This window comes from Eptatretus burgeri, chromosome 10, assembly GCF_056783735.1.
Source record: "Eptatretus burgeri isolate ZD-2024b chromosome 10, Ebu_testis_v1, whole genome shotgun sequence".
NCBI lineage: Eukaryota > Metazoa > Chordata > Myxini > Myxiniformes > Myxinidae > Eptatretus > Eptatretus burgeri.
In genome coordinates, this window is record NC_140970.1 from 105,920,744 (window position 1) to 105,944,459 (window position 23,716).

At 42.8% G+C, this 23,716-nt stretch overlaps 1 protein-coding gene across 2 annotated transcripts in view; it reads left to right on the forward strand.

Moving 5' to 3' along the window:
* The window catches only part of LOC147019373 (uncharacterized), a 54,489-nt gene extending 31,741 nt beyond the window's left edge, over window positions 1-22,748 (forward strand). The window contains exons 4-8 of one of the 2 annotated variants that reach the window (XM_085900063.1): window positions 9,850-10,002; window positions 13,657-13,687; window positions 14,966-15,021; window positions 17,066-17,113; window positions 22,605-22,748. In XM_085900063.1, the coding sequence (XP_085756189.1) occupies window positions 9,850-10,002; window positions 13,657-13,687; window positions 14,966-15,021; window positions 17,066-17,113; window positions 22,605-22,648 (332 nt within the window). In that variant the 3' untranslated portion in view covers window positions 22,649-22,748. The remainder of the gene's footprint in view (window positions 1-9,849; window positions 10,003-13,656; window positions 13,688-14,965; window positions 15,022-17,065; window positions 17,114-22,604) is intronic. The other variant, XM_085900064.1, reaches the window with a different exon arrangement.
* The last annotated feature ends 968 nt before the right edge of the window (window positions 22,749-23,716 follow it).

Genomic DNA, 23,716 nt, shown 5'->3' on the forward strand with positions numbered 1-23,716 from the left:
AATAATTAGTTGGTCACATGGTCTGGCAGCCATATTGGTTTGCATGAAAATCTTTTAAAAATTATTTCTCTTAAAACTGCTTCATCAATTGATGTGAAAGTTAGTAGTGATGGGGAACATATGTTTTAAATTTCAACCTGATAGGATGCATGGTCTGGCAGCCAGAATTATTTAATATTTTGAATCTGAGTTCAGGAATTTAAATCAAACTTCGTACAAGTACGTATTATCTGCACTAATAATTGTATGTATCAGTGTGTCTCCTCCATAATTCGAAAACCATGAAACCTTGCAGCCTGAAACTTTGCAAGCACACCAAGGAAACTCCAAGGAGGCGCATGACTGAAAGTTGGGTGTTTGGGTTAATTAAAACACCCCTTTTTAAGATAATTAGTGGCCTTATTTAATTATATCCTTTATTTGGCACATCCTCGGTCACCGCTCTCTATGGGGTCTTAAGGCGTATCCAAGGTTACCTCGCTGCGGTCTGAAACCGCCATGTTTTTTGGCCTGCTCAACCATGCCTTAACTTGAAACATGCTGCAACGATTTCTAAACGATAAAGTGGTTTTTTTTTTTCCACTTTCCTCCCACATATCATTGAATGCCTGTTCATCATAGCGATGAATCGCTGCATATATCGCTTTTGTAAGTGCTATAGTTTTCAAATTAGGAGCTTGGAGCAGTTTCATGCATTATTTGATCTACTCTCACGGACTAATTAAAGTATATCATCAAAATATTATTTTGGCTTTGAGGATCTGTTATCGTCCGGACTGAATAAGTGTTGAAATCTGTTGTGAAATCTGATAATTTAAGGAAACAACGAGTCTTGTAACTAAGCCTATATACCTATTTACTTTAAGCAAGTAAGGTGATGGTCCCTTCTTCTCCATATGTACAGAAGAAAATGTGAAATTTCCAAAACATTAAACTTATTTTTTTTTCTACTGTTTCAAGAATTGCATTGAGTGAAAAAAAAGATTTGATAATGTGCCAAAATTAACCAGCTTTATTGAGCTATATGATTTAATGCATTCACTGCTCGACCTCATGCCCTGTCCCCCAGAGGGACTGCTTATCTATAGCGTCTGACAGATCTGTGTCTATATATTTGGAGGTTTTGTGAGGTGCTCTACAGAGATTGAAAGCAAATCTGGTGAAAAACGGAAGTTTTAAAATAAAGTTACAACATTTGTGCAGACTGTGAACCGATGTACCACGTGACACAGACGAGCAGGCAATGTGGCGGATTATCTGCAATGTTTATTTCATGGGCTATTAAACTGTGTGATGTCTGTCGGGTTGTTCTCTGTTTAGCAGAAACTCTTTTGTGGATTAAGTCATTATTTGACCGAATTTATTTAATTTTTCTTTTAAACTGCTGCAGGCGCGTTGTTGACCGGCTTTCAAGTTAAAGGGATCCTCCCTTGAAACATCTATAATGCAATGTTGTTTTATGATTTGTTCATTGAAAATCCCCCAAAATATAGGTGAAAGTTACTCAAGGTTTTTGAGTTGTATATAATATGTACTGCAGTCAGTAATCACACTGACTCCAATCTGCCAATTCCTGAAGAATTTCTGATATTGGTCAAGCACTAATATTGTGTGTGTGTGTGTGTGTGTGTGTGTGTGTGTGTGTGTGTGTGTGTGTGTGTGTGTGTGTGTGTGTGTGTGTGTGTGTGTGTGTGTGTGTGTGTGTGTGTGTGTGTGTGTGTGTGTGTGTGTGTGTGTGTGTGTGTGTGGTTGTGTGTTTGTGTGGTTTTCATAAAGCATAACATTTTCTCTCTGCAAACTCCCCTCTGCCACCCACCTGTCTCTCTCTCTCTCATCCTTGTTCTGCCTCTACCTAATATAGAGCAACACCCTCCCACACACCTCTCTCTCTCTCTCTTTCTCTCCCCCCCCCTCTTTTTCTCCCCCATCTCAGTATTCCTGTCAGTGAAGCGACGGGTGGTATTTGCTCGTAATGCAATAATGTGTGCGGAGGAATATCTTGCAACACCGTGACATCAGAGTACCCTTCTAGTTTTTTTTTCCACAACCTTCGAAATCTTAGTCCCCGTTGGAGTTAATCCAAAATGATGGCTTATGGATTTGGTCTCGGTTTTCTTGTGCGTGCGTGCGTCCACAACCATATCTCGGAGATGTATGGACAGATTTTATTCGCACCGCGCCCAAAAACAACACATGATCATATACATATGCACATCATTTTGTTTCGAGATTGTATCCAAGATGGTCGACTGGCGGCCGTTTTGGTACTTTAACGTGTCCCCAACTATTTTTCAGACATGCACGGTCCGATTTTATTCAAGCTCGACACAAGCATATAGTAAATGATGGCGTACACGTACACGTCACTTTATTTTGCGATCTAATGAAAGAAAGAAATCACTTGAATTACATATTTGAAAACTGTAGAACACAAATCACCTTTTTGGCGCTTTCAAAACCCTTCCGTTTCGCAGTTCTTGGACAAAATATTACACTCGTGGACCCCGCTCATGTCCTTGTTTCTCAAGACAGCGTTGGGTAATGTGTTCTCTGAAATGTCTCGTTTTTACTGTCATTGTATTAAAATTAGTTTTTGTCTTGGTGTGCGTGGAGAGGCTTTTTGCCTCATCATTTGGGAAGCAAGAATGATGGAGCCAAAAATTTGGGAGAAACCCCTGCAGCGTTAGTTTCCTCAACCACTAAGGCAATCGGCTTAATTAACCCCCATATGCAAGAACATTTCCACTGGGGTTGTGGATAGCTTTCCCCCTTGAACTCACTCTATGCCTCATCAATGAACCATTTTCTCCAACTTATAAGGACATTGTGACAGAAACAGCACTGCCCCAAACCTGGTGTTGATGAAAACCTTTTCAAATCCACGTCAGCACCGTACACCACAATTTTGGGTGGTGATCTGTGTTACTACCCGCCAGAGATCTCGTGCTATATGAATACTACCGTTAATTTCATAAACATCATGCAGCTGAAATTAATATCATGGAGTTGCTCCAGTTATGCTTTACGTGTCAGTTCAATGTGGTTTGATTAGGTTTAAGGGAGGAATTACCATATTCTGTTCAATTTGTGTAAATAAATTGCTGTCAGTAACACACAAAATAAACATTTTTTAAATTTCCATTTCAGACATTGCCTGTGAGTAACTGGAAGCAGCATTACATTGTTGCAAAAAATGAGCAATATTTTGTTGTTTTCAACCCCACTGAAGAACAGTATTAATGGGAATGTTTTAAATGTCTTCCCTTGGAATGGATATCAAATGATATTGAACTTTTAAAAAAGAAGAAAAGTGTTAGTTTTTTAAAAAAAACTTTGTTGCAGTGCAACTCAAACCGTTCAACAAATTGTGGACACAGTCACCAGTCACTCGCCATTTCTTTGGGAAAACATGCAAATTTAACAGCAAATGGTAGTTGCATCACAAATGAACAAATACAGATTGGAGGTAGACAACGTGCAAGAAAGAGGTGATTCAACTTGAGTTGACTGTGAGTTTGTGGTGCAGCGACGGTCCGAATGGAAACGATGCACTGGCAGAAATGGCCTGGCCCACAGCCACCTCCCACATTGTGGTCCTTTCCCGCATGCCGGGCCAGAGCTTTAGTGGTGGGGAAAGCAGATGCCACCCGAAAAGGGCACGGAAAATGTGTCCCTCTTGGAACAGGGCAAGTCCAAGAGGAAGGTCCCCTCAGATGGCACAATTTCATATTCATGCCACGGCTATAATTTCAATGAGATTTTCATGTCTGAATGTGAAATTTTATTAATCTTTGAAAAAAAAAATGAGTCAGGGGTGAAAGGTGTGAAACCACTAAACTAATTTACATATATGCAAATTAGGTGTAACTTTTGGGACAATTTGAAATTGTGATGGAGGAAATGAAACCAAACTTTACAACAATTTTTTTTTATATGGACATGAATACTCTACCATGACATTTAATACACAAGGAAACAATTGTTCAATTGATTAATTATGCAAATCAGGCCTGTTCTTAACAAGCGATGTCCCATCGTGTATTAGGAAGCTCCTCTGCCCTTTGTTTGAACAAAGGGTGGAGGAGCTCCTTGTGAACCATCAGCCATCCATATCTAGTGCCCAACTGTGTCCGCGGAGTCCTCCTGCAGTTGGTTTACTTTTTATTAGGAGGTTGGTGGCAGGATTTGCACTCCGGTCACCGTAAAACCCTTCATTCCGTAAAACATATGAAAAGCATTTTTAAAAATCTGAAAACCCACTCCGTGGGAGTACATCATGGGCAGCTGCCCTCTGCAACGCAGCTCACCAGATGACAGAATTGGGGCAAAGCCTTCAGGACCCCCATTCTTTGATGACAGGAGGAAAAGCATGGGGTAAAGCTGCAGGGTCAGATTGCGGTGGTGTGTGAAAAAGTGGTGCAGTGGTGTCATCCACCAGGCGGCGGTCTCCTTGGGTTAACCTGAGGTGATCCCTTTAGATGGGTGCTTGGAATATCCTATCCCAAAGAGAGGATGATCACTTATCTTTGTTATCATCTGGGCTCCAGTGTTTGAATATCGGTATTGTAACACTCTCTGAGGTTCAGAGACTGGATTGTGGCAAGATAATGGTGGGTGGTTACACCTACTATTGGTCTGCTCACTCTGATGGTTATCATGCCCAAGGAGTTACTGTATCTGTGTCCAATAACTTGACTTCAATGATAATTGAGGTAACACCGGTCAACGAGCGTGTTATGAGACTAAGGATTCGTCACTCCTTGGGTGTCATTTCCCTGGTCTCTGTCTATGCTCCGACTGAGGCAAGTGATCTCACCGTGAAGGACGCATTCTATGCCACGCTCGAGTCTGTGGTTGATCAGTGCCCCAGGCAAGATACTCTTCCAGTCTTGGGGGTTTCATTGCATCAACTAGAACTGATAGGGATGGTTATGAGACGTGTGTTGGTCCCCATGTGTCTGGAGCTGTGAACCTGAATACCACTTAGTTCCTTGACTTTCAAGAAGTCATGGACTTATGGTGGCTGGTTCATCGTTTAAGTGCCCACAGGCTCATTGCAGGACTTGGTATTACAACGCTGGTGGTATGGCAAAGGAGATTGATCGTGTGCTAGTTGATGGTCACTGGAGGATGATCCAGAACTGCAGGGTCCACTGGAGTACTCAGTTCCTCAATACTGACCACAGGCTTGTTGGAGCAGGTCTGAAGTTGCAGCTAAAATCTCGGAGAATGGTATCCTCCCAGCCTTGGCTGGATGTTGGCAAGCTCAAGGATGAGAGGGTAGCTGATGAGTTTGCGAACAGGCTGAGTAGGGATTTGGGGGGTCTGGGTGCTTTGGAGGATCCTGAAGAGTGGAAGAGTGCCTTTAAGACCACCATCCTTGATGTTGCCAGTGGATGTCTTGGAACTCACTGTAGGGCGAAGAAGAATTTTGTCTCTCAAGGGACACTGGGTACCATTGACCAGAGTCACAGGGCCAGGCTGAATGGCAGAGCTGAGCTGTTCAGGAAGCTGAGGCGTAAAACTGTACGTGCACTAAGGGTGGACAAGAGGCCTATGTGCGAGGAATCTGTGTGGGGTCAAAGCATCACCTGTGGTCAAGGGATTCTCGTCCTGCTTACAGGGGAATTCATGCATTGTGTTCTTCCAAGTCCATCCCTCGGTGTACTGCAGTTACAGCGGAGGGTGGTAGGCTCTTGACAGAGGAGTCTGAAGTGAAGGCCCGCTGGGCCTCTTACTTTGAGTGGTTGTACCAGGCTGATCCACCAGCTCTTGAGTTGGATTTCATCAGTGTTACTATCCCTATTGCTGACCCTCTAATCAACTGTGATCCACCTTCGTTTGTGGAAACACAGGCTCTGGGTAACCGGTTGAAATGGGGCAAAGCTCCTGGGATCTGTGGCATCCATGCAGAACTTCTCAAGGCTGGTGGAAATGCTGCACTCGTGTCGTTGCAGGCAGTTGTGTGCTCTTCCTGGAACACAGGCATCATCTCAACTGACTGGAACAGGGGCCTTGTCCCTCTCTGGAAAGGGAAGGGTGATCGCCAGGACTGCAACTACCGAGGGGTGATGCTGCTCTCAGTGACATGCAATGTCTTTGCTCGGATAATTCATGATAAGGTTCGCCACCATTTTCTTGAGCACCAGCGTCCAGAGCAGATAGACTTTACACCAAATATGTCAACAATTGACCGTATCCTTGCTCCTCGGGGTCTTCACCGAACGTGGATGAGAGTTTCGGCAGGGGCTGCTTGCAGCCTATGTTGAACTCTGTAAAGCGCTTGATCCAGTGAATCGGGATGCCCTCTGGAGGATCTTGGTCTTCGTGGAGTGCCACCAAAACTGACCAATCTGAAGTCTGAACTCTACTCTGGTACTAAGAGTGCTGTGAAATGTGGTGGTACCATCTCTGACTTATTTCCAGTTGTTATTGGAGTTTATCATAGGTGTGTACTGGCCCCCACACTTTTCAGCACTTGTATGGACTGGATTCTGGGAAGGATTTCAGAGAGATCAAGCTGTGGTGCATCGTTTGGGAATGTCAGATCTCTGACCTTGATTTCGCAGATGATGCAGTCATCTTTGTCGAGACGCTAGATATCCTTTTGGGGGCCTTGATGTGCTGAATGAGGAGTCAGAGCCGCTGAGATTACGGGTTTCCTGGGTAAAAACTAAGATCCAGGCTTCAATGACATCTTGGATGCTGCTGTCCTGTCTGTACCTGTTTGTGGTAAAGATGTTGAGGTCACAGAGAGATTCACTTACCTTGCAGTGATGTTCTTTTCTCTGGTGGCTGTGAGCCAGAGGTCAGCAGATGTCTTGGTCGGACCTGGAGAGTCATGGATTCACTGTATCATGGGGTGTGGTGCTGCCAGTACCTGTGCAAGATGATAAAATGGGTAGGTAAAGTCCGAGTCTTCAGGTCGTTGGTGCTTCCAGTCTTGTTCTTCGGATGTGACACTTGGACTATGACCAGGGGCCTGAGACAGCGACTTAATTCCTTTGGTACCAGGTCTCTTCGGAGAATCCTTGGCTATCGCTGGTCAGACTTTGTGTCCAACGACCGATTTCTGAGAGAGACTCAGATGAGATTTGTTACCTGCATAGTCTGTGAGCATCAGCTGCGGCTGTACGGACATGTTGCTCGTTTTGCTGATGCTGATCCTGCTCACAAGATTCTCTCAGCAAGGTAGCCTCGTGAGTGGAGGAGGCCAATGAGCCAACCACGTGCCTCATGGTTTCAGCAGGTTGATCAGCATCTCAAGGAGATGGGGATGGGCCAGGCATCTGCCTGGGGGATGACCAGATGGAGGCCCCTGGAGGACCGGTGGAAAGTGGACGCAGCGACACGCTGCTCCTGGCACATGCTCCCATACCTGACCTGATGTCCCATATGCAACAATTTCCATGGATGTTTTTAAGATTACACTAAAAGCTCCAAAAAAATGTAATGCCATTTTCAGAAGTTCTAATCCATCATGTATTGGACATATATCCTGTATTTTTTGCTTAAAATATAAGAAGATAATTAGTTCACAAGTAATTAATAAATGTTACATCTGGGACATTACTTGCAAAGTCTGTTGGAAGGTGTATACCTGCATCACAGACTTAATTCTTACACTACATTCGCAAAAATTTGACCACTACTTTGGCCAGTAGATATTTTGGGCATTCATGTATTCTCATGAGACCAGTCTTCCACACATGACCCAGTTTAAGGCAAACTAAACAATATGGGATCATTCTAATTGAAACGAGGGGCTGTAACCTCCTTTTAAAGAAGATATGAGTTTTAGTTTATCATTAATTCAGGCACCTCTTAGTTTTTGTTTTTTCTTTGTAACATACTGGAATATGTATTTCCCTTTTACAAAAAATTAATACCTTCTTCTATTCCCTTGTGCAAGTGGAAGTCGTCCATATTATAACTACGTTGCCAGATTTGATATTTTCAGTCTCGTTGATAAATGTTGACATCTCCATGTAATTACTTCCATTGAATGTACAAAAGCCCTGAGGTCCTGAGACAAATTAAAACAACAATCTATATGAGCATTAAAAACAAAATGATTACCAACAAATTACTCTATGCAAATTATTTTGTTTATTTTCATTCCTTGTCCACATACGAAAACAGATCTGTCCTCCGTGTCCTGTCCGGGTTTAATCATCATATGTCGAAATTTTGGTGTATGTCCGCAATAAAGTTGCGCCTTTCATTCTCTTCAGAAGTACTTGTAAACCATGGTTAATATGATTATAATTTAAAATCATTTTTGCATTTTTGATACTTAATAATCAGATGATCACTTTGTTTCATATCCCACTGCATGAATTGCTGAGTTTCTAATCGATAAATGTTGTATCTTTGTGTTAAAATATGCTCAAGCCTGTTAATTGTGTTATGAAAGTCAATTTACACCAACAATGTATATATATATATATATATATATATATATATATATATATATATATATATATATATATATATATATATATATATATATATATATATATATATATATATATATCGCATGTAAAGTCGATGGAGAATTTTGTCCCGTACGTAACGCGTCCTTTGTTAACACTAATTCATCTCTCTTGACTACTGTGTATGTTTTTTTTCTGTAAGAGAATCTGTGATGAGTTATGCAAGTGTTTCAACTTTCTCCACACTGAAAATTTTGGTGAATGATAAAATACCTTCAGAGAACATTGCACTTGAACATTTTCTTTGAAAAATCGAGTTTCTTGTGGTCCCACACGTAACGCACCATGTTTTCTTTCATCACATAATCATCCCAAGGACTAATGAGATGTAAGTTCTTGCAGGTATTCTCCTTGCAGATGCCCAACATTAGATTAAAAATCAATGAAATCAATGACTATCTTCATTGCTTTTCAGGGGGTTAAACTTTCTGAATGTCCCATACGTAACATGTGCGAATTCTTGCATTTGCCCACCACAAACAAGCCCAACTACATTTTTGCTACCACCCGGTACACCACCAGTGAGCCCAATCCATCCAGAATCATGGCCAGGCATAACCAACTTAAAAAAAATTGCGTCTTACATGTCATAGAATATCCACTTGGATGGTTCACATCAAAGGTCATAGTTGAGGTGAGCAGCATGGCCAAGTGCACTTCATGACAGTCTCAAATGAGGTGCAGCACCAGATGAAGTAAGCCAGCTGAATTCAATTGACTGAAAAATGTTTAAATTTGCTGTTTTTCTTTATAGCAGATTCGTTCATGGTACTTTGTAGCTATGTTGAGTTGACTTGATGTCTATCATTAATGGTGTATAATAAATAATAGCTTATTGTATCAAAAATACGAGAACAGCACTCCGTGGAGAACATACCTCCGCCAGGCTGAATAGTTTACATTTTGTATGCCACTGATAGGTTGGATCTGAATCCGGAACTTAAACAAAATCAAATCCGTTTGTTCTCGTCACCTAACCATCTCATCTACCAAGTTTTTGCCATAAGTCGTCAACAACTTTTTAGCTAAAATGCTGCATATAGTTTTTGGCCCCATCTCTCAATGGTGAAGACTCACTTTAGAAATAAAATAAAAAATTCATAGTATCCGGATACGGATCTTCACGAAGATCAAATCAATTCATCCTTGTCACACATCCAACATCTCCACCAAGTTTTGTCCGAATCCATCCCAAACTTTTTGAAATATCCTGCTCACAGACAAACATACTTTTGCTGGTGTTCAATCCCGTTGACCTTAGGTGGCGGAGGTAATGAACCTCAACTTGATGACGACTTCAGCCAAAATTCAGCGTTAATCGATAAACTGTCCCCAAATCTTTCTTTTGTTTCAGATTCTGCCACGTCTACAGGCTGGAAATGTCTGAAAGAATCTGCTGAAGAACCCATGATGACATTGTTGCCTATTATTCTCCCTATTGTGGTTGGAGTCCTTGCCATGGGTATTTTTGCCCTTGTATGTTGCTGTCGATATGGTTCACGAAAAGGTGCGATGCAACAAGTAACGTCTAAAATTTTATAGGAACTAGAAATTGATTGGGGGGTGATGCATCAATGAACAGATGTTGATCATTGACTATTATTTTAAGAGGAAAATAAGGGATTGCTTTACAAAGAGTAGACTACAGAGTGAATGTCCAATAGACGAGAGCAGAGTTAATGCACTTACCTATGAGCTCTCTCATTTGGATTTGATTCTTAACCAGACAATAAACTGTCAGATTGGTGACTTTGAATGGGACTAATAAGCTGGGGATGTCAATTTGCTTTGATTGCTGGTGGACGTCAAAGATCCCACGATATCTTTAGAAGAAGAGGAGGTGATTTAACTTCGGCACTCTGGCCAAATTCCAAATTCCTGCTCTCACCTACAGGGGCTACCGCATCAGAGGCACCATGCTCCCAGCAATGATGCAACCCCATAGCCAAGTGTGGCACACAAGTGAATGAATGGATGTGTATGTACAAATCTACTTCCTGTTAAAAAAAATGATGATGATGGTAATGTAATATAGACATAATAAACGAATAAGTAGAACCGCACTCTTCGATGTCGCAACGTCGACCGATATGCCTCCACCCACATTATAATACTTGCACCAAGTTTGTTTTAAATCCCTTCAGCTGATCTCAAGTATCACATTTTTACCTGACATGACCTCTGACCTTTGACCTCTTGATGCTGAAATCTAATCGGTTCATCTTCACATCATAATACTGAAAGATGTCAAAACTCCACTGGAGCATAAACCAATAGGAAGTCTTCAGAGGAAGATCCCCCCGTCCAAGTGTTTCGGCCCTGAACTTCCTTACACTTGTTTTTTGGGGGGGAGGGGGGGGTTGGGGTGGGGAGGGGAGGGGAGGTGAACAAAAACCATTCAGTTCGAAAACAAGCCATGTTCTCATCAAGGCAAGGAAGCTTGGTTTCAGAGAGGTGTTTTTCTGATGACCAGTCAGAGTCTTTCTCTTTTAAACTAGAGCCGAGCTGACGCCTCTTCAGCAGCTGACAACCATTCCTTCAAAACTTTCGTTCTGTCTCTACTTGTCAGGCTGAGATTTTATTTTACAAGGGCATAGGCTGACCGACCAACTAATCCCCTCACTCCAAATTCCATATTAAAGAAGTCGGTAGCATATCCTTATTTGTGCATCTTAGTCATCAGCCACTTATATTTCGCTCTTTTAACTTCACCAGCTTCCGACATCCTAGACTCAAGTGGTACTGTTAACTCAATGATTATACCCCGAGAGTGTATATACAGTACTTAGAGCCTGGTGTTGGCGCGGTGGTTCGGACAGCGGCTTGGGATCCAAAAGGTCCCGAGTTCAAGCCCCGTTGTGCCACTGAATTATTACACCAGGGGGTTGACTCAGCCTGTCATCCTTCCGAGGTCGGCGAAGTGAGTACCAGTGTACTGGGCCGGTGTATGCCCCGGTTAAAATAGGTGTACCATATCCCTGTGTCGTAAGAGGCGACCAGGTTGTGTCAGGAAGGGCATCCGGCGTAAAACATGTGCCAAATCACTATGCGGATCATACGGATGATCCGCTGTGGCGACCCCTAACGGGAGCAGCTGAAAGAAGAAGAAGAAGAAGAAGAGTGTATATACAGTACTTACACCAAGTTTGGTCAAAATCCCCGTCACTGGTTCACAAGTTAGCTCGGTCACAGAATTTTTACCTGACGGGACTTCTGACCTTTGATCTCTTGCCCCAATAATCGAATCAGTTCATCTTTGTGCATACTTCCCGTTCCGGTTCTTGAGCGACAGTGGCGGTTCTTCTTCAGGATCTCTGCTGACTTTCTCAAAGATAAGTTTTCCGGTCGTGTTTGTCCCGTTTTTACTGTTATTTTGTTATCTCTGTGTTTACTGTGTGTTTCTAGTTCGGTGTTGTGTTAAAACTTGCGCTAATTATTGAGTTTTCGACGTCTTTTCATATCGGGTTTCTCTGAGGCCTACCCTTCTTCCCGTCTGTGTGTACGATTTATTTGTTGTATCTTCTCCTTATTACCATTATTCCCCCCCCCCACCCATCCAATATCTCTCCATCACTCCCTCAATTCCTCCCAACTATACCCTCTGTTTCATGTCTTAAAATATTTAAAAAACGAAAAATAAAACAAGAATTTTTTTAATTCTCACCTTTCCCTCCCATAACCATGAGACATCCTCCACAGACTCTTCCTCTTCCTTCTTCCTTTCCTTCCACATTTCCAATCCCACTTTGATTAATGAAGATATTCCCCACTCACCTTCACAATTTTTTTCTTCAAACTCTTCCTTTACTCTGCCCCCAACTTCCCTAATCTTCAAAAAAAAACCCAAAAAGAAAGCCAAAGGTTTCTTAAAATGTTTGGTCTTCTCCTCCCTCCTCCCTTCTCCTCCACCCCCCCCCACTTTGCTCTTCATTACCCTGCACCCTTACCTTCACTGCAGTTTGGACGAGCACGTGCCCACACGAAAGTGCCGGTTAAGCGAGAGGGTCCAATGCCTCAGCTTCTCTTATCTTTCATGCTTATCTACCCTTCCACAGAGTGATTCTAATGGCGCCTGTTAAGTTAACTTGAGTAAGACTGTGTAAGATAGATAGCTCGGGTTAGTTCTGCTCTTTGTCTCGTTACTGCATTAATTTGTATCATTGAATGTCTTTTGCCACACCACAGGAATACTGTATGTCCCTGCTGCACGTGTACTCCCTGTGAATAAACCCCTTGTCTTCACTGCAACACAAGCTTTTTCGTCATACTTACTTGTAAATAAATGCCTGTCACTTGCTCAGTTCAACCTGCTCGTAGCGTCCTTTTCTCCATTGGTCCAGCATAGTCTGCATGATTGTTAGACGAGAAGTTTTACCCGATGCAATTTGCTCTCGTTAGCCAGCGTGCACTCACTGTATCGCTCGCCAGTAGTCTGAGTGTGTGTTGAGACCACGGACCTCAGTTAATCAAGTCAGCTCCTCAGCTAAATGGTGTTAGACGGGTAACCCTGTTGGAGTACGTTGATGAAGTTGATTGATGATTGTGGTTGCATAGCAACCCTTTGGGCCACGGAGTTATCGCGGCACATAGCCCTACAGGGCCGGGCTTTCGGGAGGAACCCGAGTGCTTCCCCTCACAGTAATTGCCGGACTTCGAGTCCGTAACAATATGTCCCCCACAGCAGGTCCATGTTGCATTCTTTGACGGATTAGAGTAGTACCAAAGCAGTTTCCTGAGCAATGGAACACATGACATTTTGCGATTGCTTTCTCACTAAGATCAGCATTTAAACCTGAATAAAATTACAAAACAAGCTTAGTCGGTTGAGCCAGTTGCAAGTATTTGCGTGCCGGTCACCAATACGAACCGGATACACAATCAATGGTGTGAATTTTCACCACGCCAACATCGGTATTTAATGCGCTTTCAAAAACAAGGTTCCTCTGAGGATCATTTTGCAACAATAGGATTTATCATAATGGAGAGCTCGATGGATTTTCAAAAGTATGAGAACCTTGATGAAGTGAAAATACAGATATTCAGAAAAGAATGAACAACTGCTTCTGTGATGATATCAGCTGGTAATGAACTCATTATTCTTTATTTTCTTTCTCTGTTCTACCTCTTCCCCTACCCTCCCACATGTTCTACCATCTTGCAGATAATACTACCTCCATGCAGTCCACATCATTGTAAGTACACATATGTTGCCTAACACTCACATTGAACACTTACCCTTAACATCCATGACCATATTCTCTTTCCACAGCATCAGTTTTGACAAAGCAGTTCCTTTGGCCAATAACTAACCCTGAATATGTCACCACTCCATTGTAGGGTCCTGGGAGATGTCACCACTCCATTGTAGGGTCCTTTAGGTTAGGAAATTATGGATTTGGTCAGGGAATGTGCACACATGGCATGCTCTTCTTGAAAGGTGACATACCTTATTTACCATCCACCAACAAATACTACCATACAGTACACCCGGCTTAACATCCCTCCGGATGATACAACGCATAGCCACATATTGGTGATGCTAACGTTCGCATAATGTGTGAACATCTTGCTCATGTTTCATCCAACTTTGGTTCCTTAAATTGGTTAAGCATTGGCTCCTTATAACAACAAATGGTAGATCTCGCAAACGACGTGACCCATCTCCCATCTGAGAAACCAATACCCCATCTTTCATGGTGATGCTTGCAATATATATATATATATATATATATATATATATATATATATATATATATATATATATATATATATATATATATATATATATGAGGCCCCGTGAGGAGGAGTGATGTAAGCGACATTTTTTAATGATATGATGATGATAGGCTCGGATGATAGAGTAAGGGTTAAAATAGTGTGATTTGGCATTAACTCCAAAATGGCCGATGTGTCCCTTACATCACTGCTCCTTGTGGCGCCATATATATATATATATATATATATATATATATATATATATATATATATATATATATATATATATATATATATATATATATTTCATCTATATATACATCTATATATTTCTATATATTTACATATATATAGAATATACATTTACATATATATAGATTTACATATATATTTACATATATATAGATGTATATATATACATCTATATATTTCAAGGACAGACATTTCCCATGACAATTCTCACTCGTATTCAAAGTGGAGGAGAAGCTTTCCTTCCACACACCTAAGAAGGGGGACCACAAGAAACAGAAAGTTGTTTCACAAATCACATAAATTCATTGGTGTCGTGGATTGAAATTTGCATAATTCAACAGCAGCTGTTGAAAAGCTCACCAGGGTTCTACACACGTGGCATACTCTTATTAACTCTTTGGATGTAACTGTTAATGAGCGAGTGAAAACATTCCTCGAATGGACAACTTGTACCTGTTTTCAAACAACAGTGTCCCCTTCCTTCTTGCGTTTATCCTTCACAGCTACTGGAGTGGAGCGCAAATTGAACATCCAAACGAGGCCTTCGAGTCCTGTTCGAGTAAGGAGACATGGCTGTCTATTTATTGTTTTTTTTTTAAATTATTTTATTATTTTTATTTTTATTTGTTTTTTTACAAAACTTCGTTTCTTGTTTCATTTTCACAATTTGTGCACACTAGTAACTTAGTAAGTATAATTAGTATAGCTGTAGTTCTGGAGCTTATTTCATGCTTTTGTGTATACAAAGTCCAGTATTGTGGAAGAGCTGCGAACGCAATGGAATAAGATGCAACGAAATAAAAGGAAAAGCAGAAGGAGAGGGGGAAAACCAACAGCAGGGCTGAGGGGAGGACGCAGGCAGTGGACGAGATGGATACAGAAGAAAACTCTCAAGAAGGAAAAAACTTGGAATTTAGAAGGAGGTGGGCTTGGTGGGAAAGAGAGGAACGAATGAGTGGAGGTGAGCAGTGATCCGGCATTCAGGTAGTTTCACCAGAAGTGTGTTGGTGGTGCCGCAGTGCTGCCAAAAGCTATAATGGGCTCCAGGGCAATAATAAGTGGAGGTGTTGAGCCCCTTTCATCCGGACCCCCTTCAAGAAAACTTTTTTTTGTTTTTTTTTTAACAACCTATATGGAGATTTTCATATTTTTGTTGTCAGAAACCTGTGCCGTGTTTAAGGGAAATTGGGTGTTATTCGCTTTTTCCGACATGGCTGTGGCCATTCGTTTCTTAACCCATTTCATCTGGATAGGCTGTGGCCAGCACTCCTGTTCATTTATGGCATTAGTGAATTATCGATATGTAAATTGTCCCCACAGTAGTTTATTCAACTCGGAAGGCTGTTACTCCCCATGGCAATAGCATGCTGGGGAATCACCCTGAGTGGCTTGGGGGCGACATCAAATAAAGCGCCTCCTGTGTTTTATCGTCACAAACAATTATTATATGAAACAAAAATGGAAGGAATAATCACGGGGCCCGATTAGGTCTGGGCCCCAGGGAAGTTGCTCTGCAGCCCCCCTTCCGCTCTTGGCGCCGCTGGATGGTGGAACTTGTGTGCTTTACAGGAACCTGGGAGAAGGGGGGGGGCGGACAAAACACGGAAAGAGCAAACGTCGTTTGACAAGAAAGGAGGCGATAGAAGACAGAGATACCACCGACCTGTCTGCAATGGCGAAGTGATAGGCCCATCGACTCGGCTTCATAAGCCCATCGACGTCGCGGGAGATTCCAATGATCTTGAAGGTCTTGGTTTCCACAGAGTCGAGCTGAGTAAAGTGTGAGGCAGGAGCGCCAGCCCAAAATTTTACAACCAATCATGCGACCACATTTCTGAAACGTCGCATGAGCGTTCGAGATATCAAATGAAATCCAGATGAGACATGGCTGGCTGTCTGTACAGAAATTCGTTGAAATTCACTGAAGTTACTGCATCTGCTCATGCAGTGATGTGAAGTTGATTACAGACTAATCAGATCTCGTAATTCTTAGTTCTTGAAACTCGGATATTTTTTGTTCAACTTACAACCGTGATGTATTTTCCCAATACTTTTGCCCTCACTTACTCCTTTTGTTTCCGACACGATTAACTTCTAGTTTGTTCAGTTTTAAACCATTTTTCAGCTTCATGCGAGCACGATATACACTTTACGTTGACAAAAAAAATTGAATTGTGCGTAAAAGTTGTCACAAGGCGTGAGGTTTGGTCGCCACGTTGATGTCTGCTGCAAACAGCAAGATGGACCTGTGTCTCAAGGAATATTAGTGATGAACTTTAGATAAATAGAAACGTGTCATGTCAAAACCAGTGAGGGCAAAAGTAAGGATGGAGAGATGAATACAACCCAGACTTGCTCCAACCATATTGTGTATGAAATAACTTCACGATTTAGGATGCATTCGACATTTTGTTCCTGACAAAGGTTGAAATTGTTCTTTTTAGATTATGCGTTTTGCATAAACTGCATTGAAAGACGATTTTGTGACGAGAATGGTGTTCTTATGCTTTGAGATTTAGAACTAATTATGATGTAGGTATACTTAGTAGATTTGATATGCATAATATCATGGACTGTGTTATGCTTTTGTGATGCCCCTGTAGGTTCTGACAGTGATCGTTACGTCATATCTACTATCAGCAACTTCCAAGGTAACCACAAATCTCACGTACATACCCAAGTTGCCCTCCAATATTGCACACTTGTATTAAAGTGAGGTGTGTGTGTGTGTGTGTGTGTGTGAGTGTGTGTGTCAGTGTGTGTGTCAGTGTATGTGTCAGTGTATGTGTCAGTGTATGTGTCAGTGTGTGTGTCAGTGTGTGTGTGTGTCAGTGTGTGTGTCAGTGTGTGCGTCAGTGGGTCTCCTCCATAACTCCAAAACCATGAAAACTAGCAACCTGAAACTTTGCATACATCTATCTATAATTCCAGCAATGTGTGTGTGTGTGTGTGTGTGTGTGTGTGTGTGTGTGTGTGTGTGTGTGTGTGTGTGTGTGTGCGCGTGTGTGTGCGTGTGTGTGTCTGTGAGTGTGTCTGTGAGTGTGTCTGTGAGTGTGTCTGTGAGTGTGTTTGTGAGTGTGTCTGTGTGTGTGTTTGTGAGTGTGTCTGTGTGTGTGTGTGTGTGTGTGTGTGAGTGTGCGCGCGTGTGTGTGTCTGTGAGTGTGTCTGTGAGTGTGTCTGTGAGTGTGTCTGTGAGTGTGTTTGTGAGTGTGTTTGTGAGTGTGTCTGTGTGTGTGTCTGTGTGTGTGTCTGTGTGTGTGTCTGTGTGTGTGTGTGTGTGTGTGTGTGTGTGTCTGTGACCACTGTTTCTCGACAACCACTGGTCCGATCTGATTTAAACTTGCCAGGTATATTGCTGGGGACCTGAGTATGTGCCTTTTCAAGGTTTGATATTAATCGGACAAGTGTTTCCCAAGTTATGGCCATTTATTTACCAAACCAATGACAAGACACGTTGCTGCGTAGGCGTGGCCGATGGGGAAAGGGCGCCATTTAGTTACCGTGGCGTAGGAGTGGCAATGGTCAATGGCAGCGAATGTCATGGCAAGGAAAGACAGGGAGGTAAACTTGATTTTAATTTGGATTTTAATTAACTCTCTGTGTGTGGAAGTATCACAGCAGTTGTTACTTCAATGCAAGCGATAATTCGTGGAATGCATGTGAACATTCCGTACGGGCACGCACTACTTCCGGATAGTGATGACTTAATATATTGTAATAATTTCTCGATTTCTTATGTGCATTTATAGATAAACACAATGCCCCAATCCAGTCGTCGTTTACGAGAGCGAAGGAACGGCCTGTGTGTTTGTTTGAAAGTTATTATTATTATTATTATTATTATTATTATTATTATTATTATTTTTGGTTTGCACATACGGCCATGCACGTATGGGCACGCACGTACGGCCATGCACGTACGGGCACGCGAGAGCGAAGGAACGGCCTGTGTGGTTGTTGTTTCGGGCTCGCGGTTTGAAAGTTTCTTTTTTGTATTTTTTTCACGTACGACCACACACGTACGGCCACGCTCATACAGGCACGTACTAGTACCAAGAGAACTCCAATGAACTGCATGACTGAACATTGGATGTTTGGGTTAATCTTGGGTTCATTATCTTCAAAAGGGGTTTACCAAATTGGGTGTTAGTTCACCCCTTTTGAAGATATTAACAATCTTATTTAATTATATCCTTTCTCAAGCGATTCTCAGCCTCCTCGCTCTATATGGGGTCTTAACGCATATCCTGGGTAACCGCGCTGGGGTCTGAAGCTGCCATGTTTTTTGGCTTGCTCCACCATGCTTTAACTTGGAACAGGCTGCAACGATGTTTTCACGTTTTTTTCCACTTTCCTCACGTGTGTGTGTTTGTGTGTGTGTGTTTGTGTGTGTGTGTGTGTGAGTGTGTGTGTGTACGTGTACGTGTGTGTGCTCGTGTGAGTGTGTGTGTGTGTGTGTGCGTGTGTGTGTACGTGTACGTGTACGTGTGTGTGTTCGTGTGTGTGTTCGTGTGTGTGTGTGTGTGTGTGTGTGTGTGTGTATACGTGTACGTGTATGTGTGTGTGTTCGTGTGTGTGTGTGTGTGTGTGTGTATACGTGTACGTGTACGTGTATGTGTGTGTGTTCGTGTGTGTGTGTGTGTGTGTGTACGTGTGAGTGTGTGTGAGTGTGTGTGTGTGTGTGTGTGTGTGTGTGTGTGTGTGTGTGTGTGTTGTTCATAAAGCATAACATATTCTCTCTGCTAATTCCCCTACCCCCAACACTCTCTCTTTGTCCCATACTTGCTCTACCCCCTCCCAATACAGTGCAGCACCCTCCTCCCACACCTCACACTCTCCCATCCTCTCTCTTTCTGTCTCTGTCTCTGTCCATATCCGGGTGGTGTTTATGTCCGTACAGGAGTTTGTGTTCAAAGGTGTCCGAACAGTGTTTGTATCTGGAAGGCTTGGCTCCGGATGCGTCTGGCGAGTTTTGTCTCCGGGTGGCGTTCCCCTCTCCCACCCCTCCGCACTCCCTCTCCCTCATCTCTCCTTTCCCCAAAACCTATTCACTCTTCCCCTGCTCCTCCTCTCTCTCTCTCTCCCCCCTCTTCGGCCAAACCCCCCCCCCCACCGTTTGCATTCCTCTCAGCGAGGAGACTGGTGGTAATTGCTTATATATATATATATATATGTACAATTACAATCTGTCGCTTTGCTGATGGGGGTATTAAGGAGGGTGGTTGAGAGAGGGAGGGAAGGGAGAGAGAGGAAGAGAGTAGAGAGAGGAGGCAGGAGGGTGGGGAAGCTAGGAAGGGGCGAAGATCGAGGAAGGGGGGTAGGAGTTGGGGAGAGCTATGCCTCACCAAACGTTGCTATACTATGGGAGGGATGGATGCGAGGAGGGGGGGGGGAGGAGAAAGAGAGAGAGGTGAGAGAGGAGTATGAAAAAAATAGAATAGGTGAGGGGTGGAGGTGTGGTTAGTAAAGAGAATGATATGTCATGCTTAATAACCAAACACACACACACACACACACACACACACACACACACACACACACACACACACACACACACACACACACACACACACACACACACCCACTCACACGTACACACACACACAAACACACACACGAACACACACTCACACGAACACGCACACACACACACACACACACACATACACACACACACACACACACGTACAGTACACACACACACACACGTACACGTACACACACACAAACACACACACACACGAATACACACACACACACACACACACGTACACGTACACGTACACACACACACACACACACACACTCACACTCACACACACACACACACACACACGTACACACACACACGAACACACACACGTACACGTACACGTACACACACACACACACACACACACACACACACACACACACACACACACACACACACACACACCCACTCACACGTACACACACACACACACACTCACATGAACACACACTCACACGAACACACACACACACACACACACACGTACACGTACACGTACACACACACAAACACACACACACACACACACACACACACACACACACACACACACACACACACACACACACACACACACACACACACACTCACACGAACACACACACGTACACGTACACGTACACACACACAAACACACACACACACACACACACACACACACACACGTGCTTGGCCGATATCGGCAATTTTTCGGGAATCGGCAGGGTGGAGTCGGTGTGATTACCGATTACTGTGAGCGACCCAGAAACCTTGAGTTGCTTTCACTGAAAAACAACATTGCATTTCTATTGATGTTTCAGGGAGATGTTCACAAACATTAATCTTTATAAACAGCTCCGTATAAAGGGTGGGGAAAAAAATTGTCTCTGTAACTTCGAGAACACGTTAATGCGGCAAACGGCTCAGAAATTGGGCGTCATCAAATTAACTCACAAAGGGAAACGTTGAACCTTTGTAAAGCAAATCCTTTCACCAAATGCTTTAGAAACAAGCGCAAGGACAAAGGAAAACCTGATAGAACCTCCATTAGATACGGGATTAAACTTTACCACCACGACACCCGTAATAGGGATGGCATGTCCACACACTACACCCGTAATAGGGATGGCATGTCCACACACTACACCCGTAATAGGGATGGCATGTCCACACACTACACCCGTAATAGGGATGGCATGTCCACTCACTACACCCGTAATAGGGATGGCATGTCCACACACTACACCCGTAATAGGGATGGCATGTCCACACACTACACCCGTAATAGGGATGGCATGTCCACACACTACACCCGTAATAGGGATGGCATGTCCACACACTACACCCGTAATAGGGATGGCATGTCCACACACTACACCCGTAATAGGGATGGCATGTCCACACACTACACCCGTAATAGGGATGGCATGTCCACACACTACACCCGTAATAGGGATGGCATGTCCACACACTACACCCGTAATAGGGATGGCATGTCCACACACTACACCCGTAATAGGGATGGCATGTCCACACACTACACCCGTAATAGGGATGGCATGTCCACACACTACACCCGTAATAGGGATGGCATGTCCACACACTACACCCGTAATAGGGATGGCATGTCCACACACTACACCCGTAATAGGGATGGCATGTCCACACACTACACCCGTAATAGGGATGGCATGTCCACACACTACACCCGTAATAGGGATGGCATGTCCACACACTACACCCGTAATAGGGATGGCATGTCCACACACTACACCCGTAATAGGGATGGCATGTCCACACACTACACCCGTAATAGGGATGGCATGTCCACACACTACACCCGTAATAGGGATGGCATGTCCACACACTACACCCGTAATAGGGATGGCATGTCCACACACTACACCCGTAATAGGGATGGCATGTCCACACACCCGCGGAGAGTTCATACAGCTCCAAATCTATCCATATGTACCACGTCCGTGTGTGCTGTACATGAACCTCTATCTTGTAGTGAGTGTCGACTGTACATCACGATCAGGACACGAAATGCACTGTACAGCTCGGTAAGTGACTTAAGCTCTCAAGCAATCCAACGGAACGCCTGGCTTTGCAAGTGATGACCAATTGTCCTCGACACAACTTTGCACCCAGAAACGCCATTGCAATGTCCGAATTGGACAAATCAAAACTTTTGGGGGGGGAGTCAGAACGGCGGCTACTTTCAAATATGGAGCTTACATCCCAAGCCAAAAAACATGGCGGCTTCAGACCCCAGCAAGGTTTCCCAGGAAACACCTTAAGATCCCAGACAGCGAGGTGGCCGAGGATTGCCTGATGAAGGATATAATTAAATAAGGCCGTTGATTATCTTCAAAAGGAGTGTTTTAATTAATCCAAACATCCAATTTTCACTCTCGCCCTTCCTTGGAGTTTTCTTGGTATGCATGCAAAGCTTCAGGATGTTAGGTTTTATGGTTTTGGAGTTATGGAGGAGAAACACTGACGCACACACTGACACACACACCCTTTTATTAGTTTAGATATCATAGATATTCCACAATAACTTCACTGTCCTTCATAAAACCAACCAAATAATATATTTCTTTTTTGTTTTTCCTCCTCCCAAGTCACAGACTTTTCCATCGTAGACATTTACAGCACTCCAGCATGAGTGAGCTGCCTGCTACTATCCAACTTGTGCAATCACAAAGACTATGTCTGCATGTTCTTGCAGAATAGGGTGCTTTTATTACCGACTCATGTGTGTTGATGCTGCATATATATATATATATATATATATATATATATATATATATATATATATATATATATATATATATATATATATATATATATATATATATAGTTAATTTAAATCCCACATGAACCCATTGAATGCTCCATACTTTCTATCTTTCCTTCTCTCACTTTGATGTCATCCCAAGCCTTTTCCACTTCTCTCTCCACTCTTTCCACACTCAACTCACTTCTTTTACTCTCTTCTGACGTCGTTATTTTCCTTTTCTCATTTTCCATTTTCTCCATTTCAATGGGGGACCCTCACCTTGTCCCCCCCTCCTCATCCCACCCCTCCTCTCCCTGACCCCATGCATAAGGAACAAACACATGACCACATTCTCTCTGTTTATATAGTATTTGATGGTCACAGAAGCAACAGCAAGAGCAAACAAAGTAACCATCATGATCTTCCCAGGAACATGACAAGTTGAGGAATATCTTTCCCAGAAAATATACAAAACAAAATCAGGAATATTTTTCATTATAATTTCTATACATATGTACAATAGATGTTGATGATATATCATAAATCATATTTGTCGGTAATGTATAGTATATTTTACTACAATAAAAATTGTGCCTCTTAATGTGTGTCGTGTTTTACGTTCATCGTTTAAATCAGGAATGTTTAATGTTCCTTCGTACCCAGAATAATGCACATTTTTCACCACCACATGACTCAATTGCTGACAAACTGCTCACCAGTGAGGAGGAATGTTCCTCCATATACAGTGCCTACAGAAGGTGTACACCCCCCTTTCAAAATTTTCACCTTTTATTTCCTTATAGCCTGGAATTTAATTGCATTAAACCAGACTTTCCCCACCTTTATTTACACGTCGTAACCCACAACTTCCAATTGAAAAACAAATTCTACAAATTTCAGAAAATTAATTTAAAATATAAAACTAGAATATCTTTGTTGGATAAGTGTCCACCC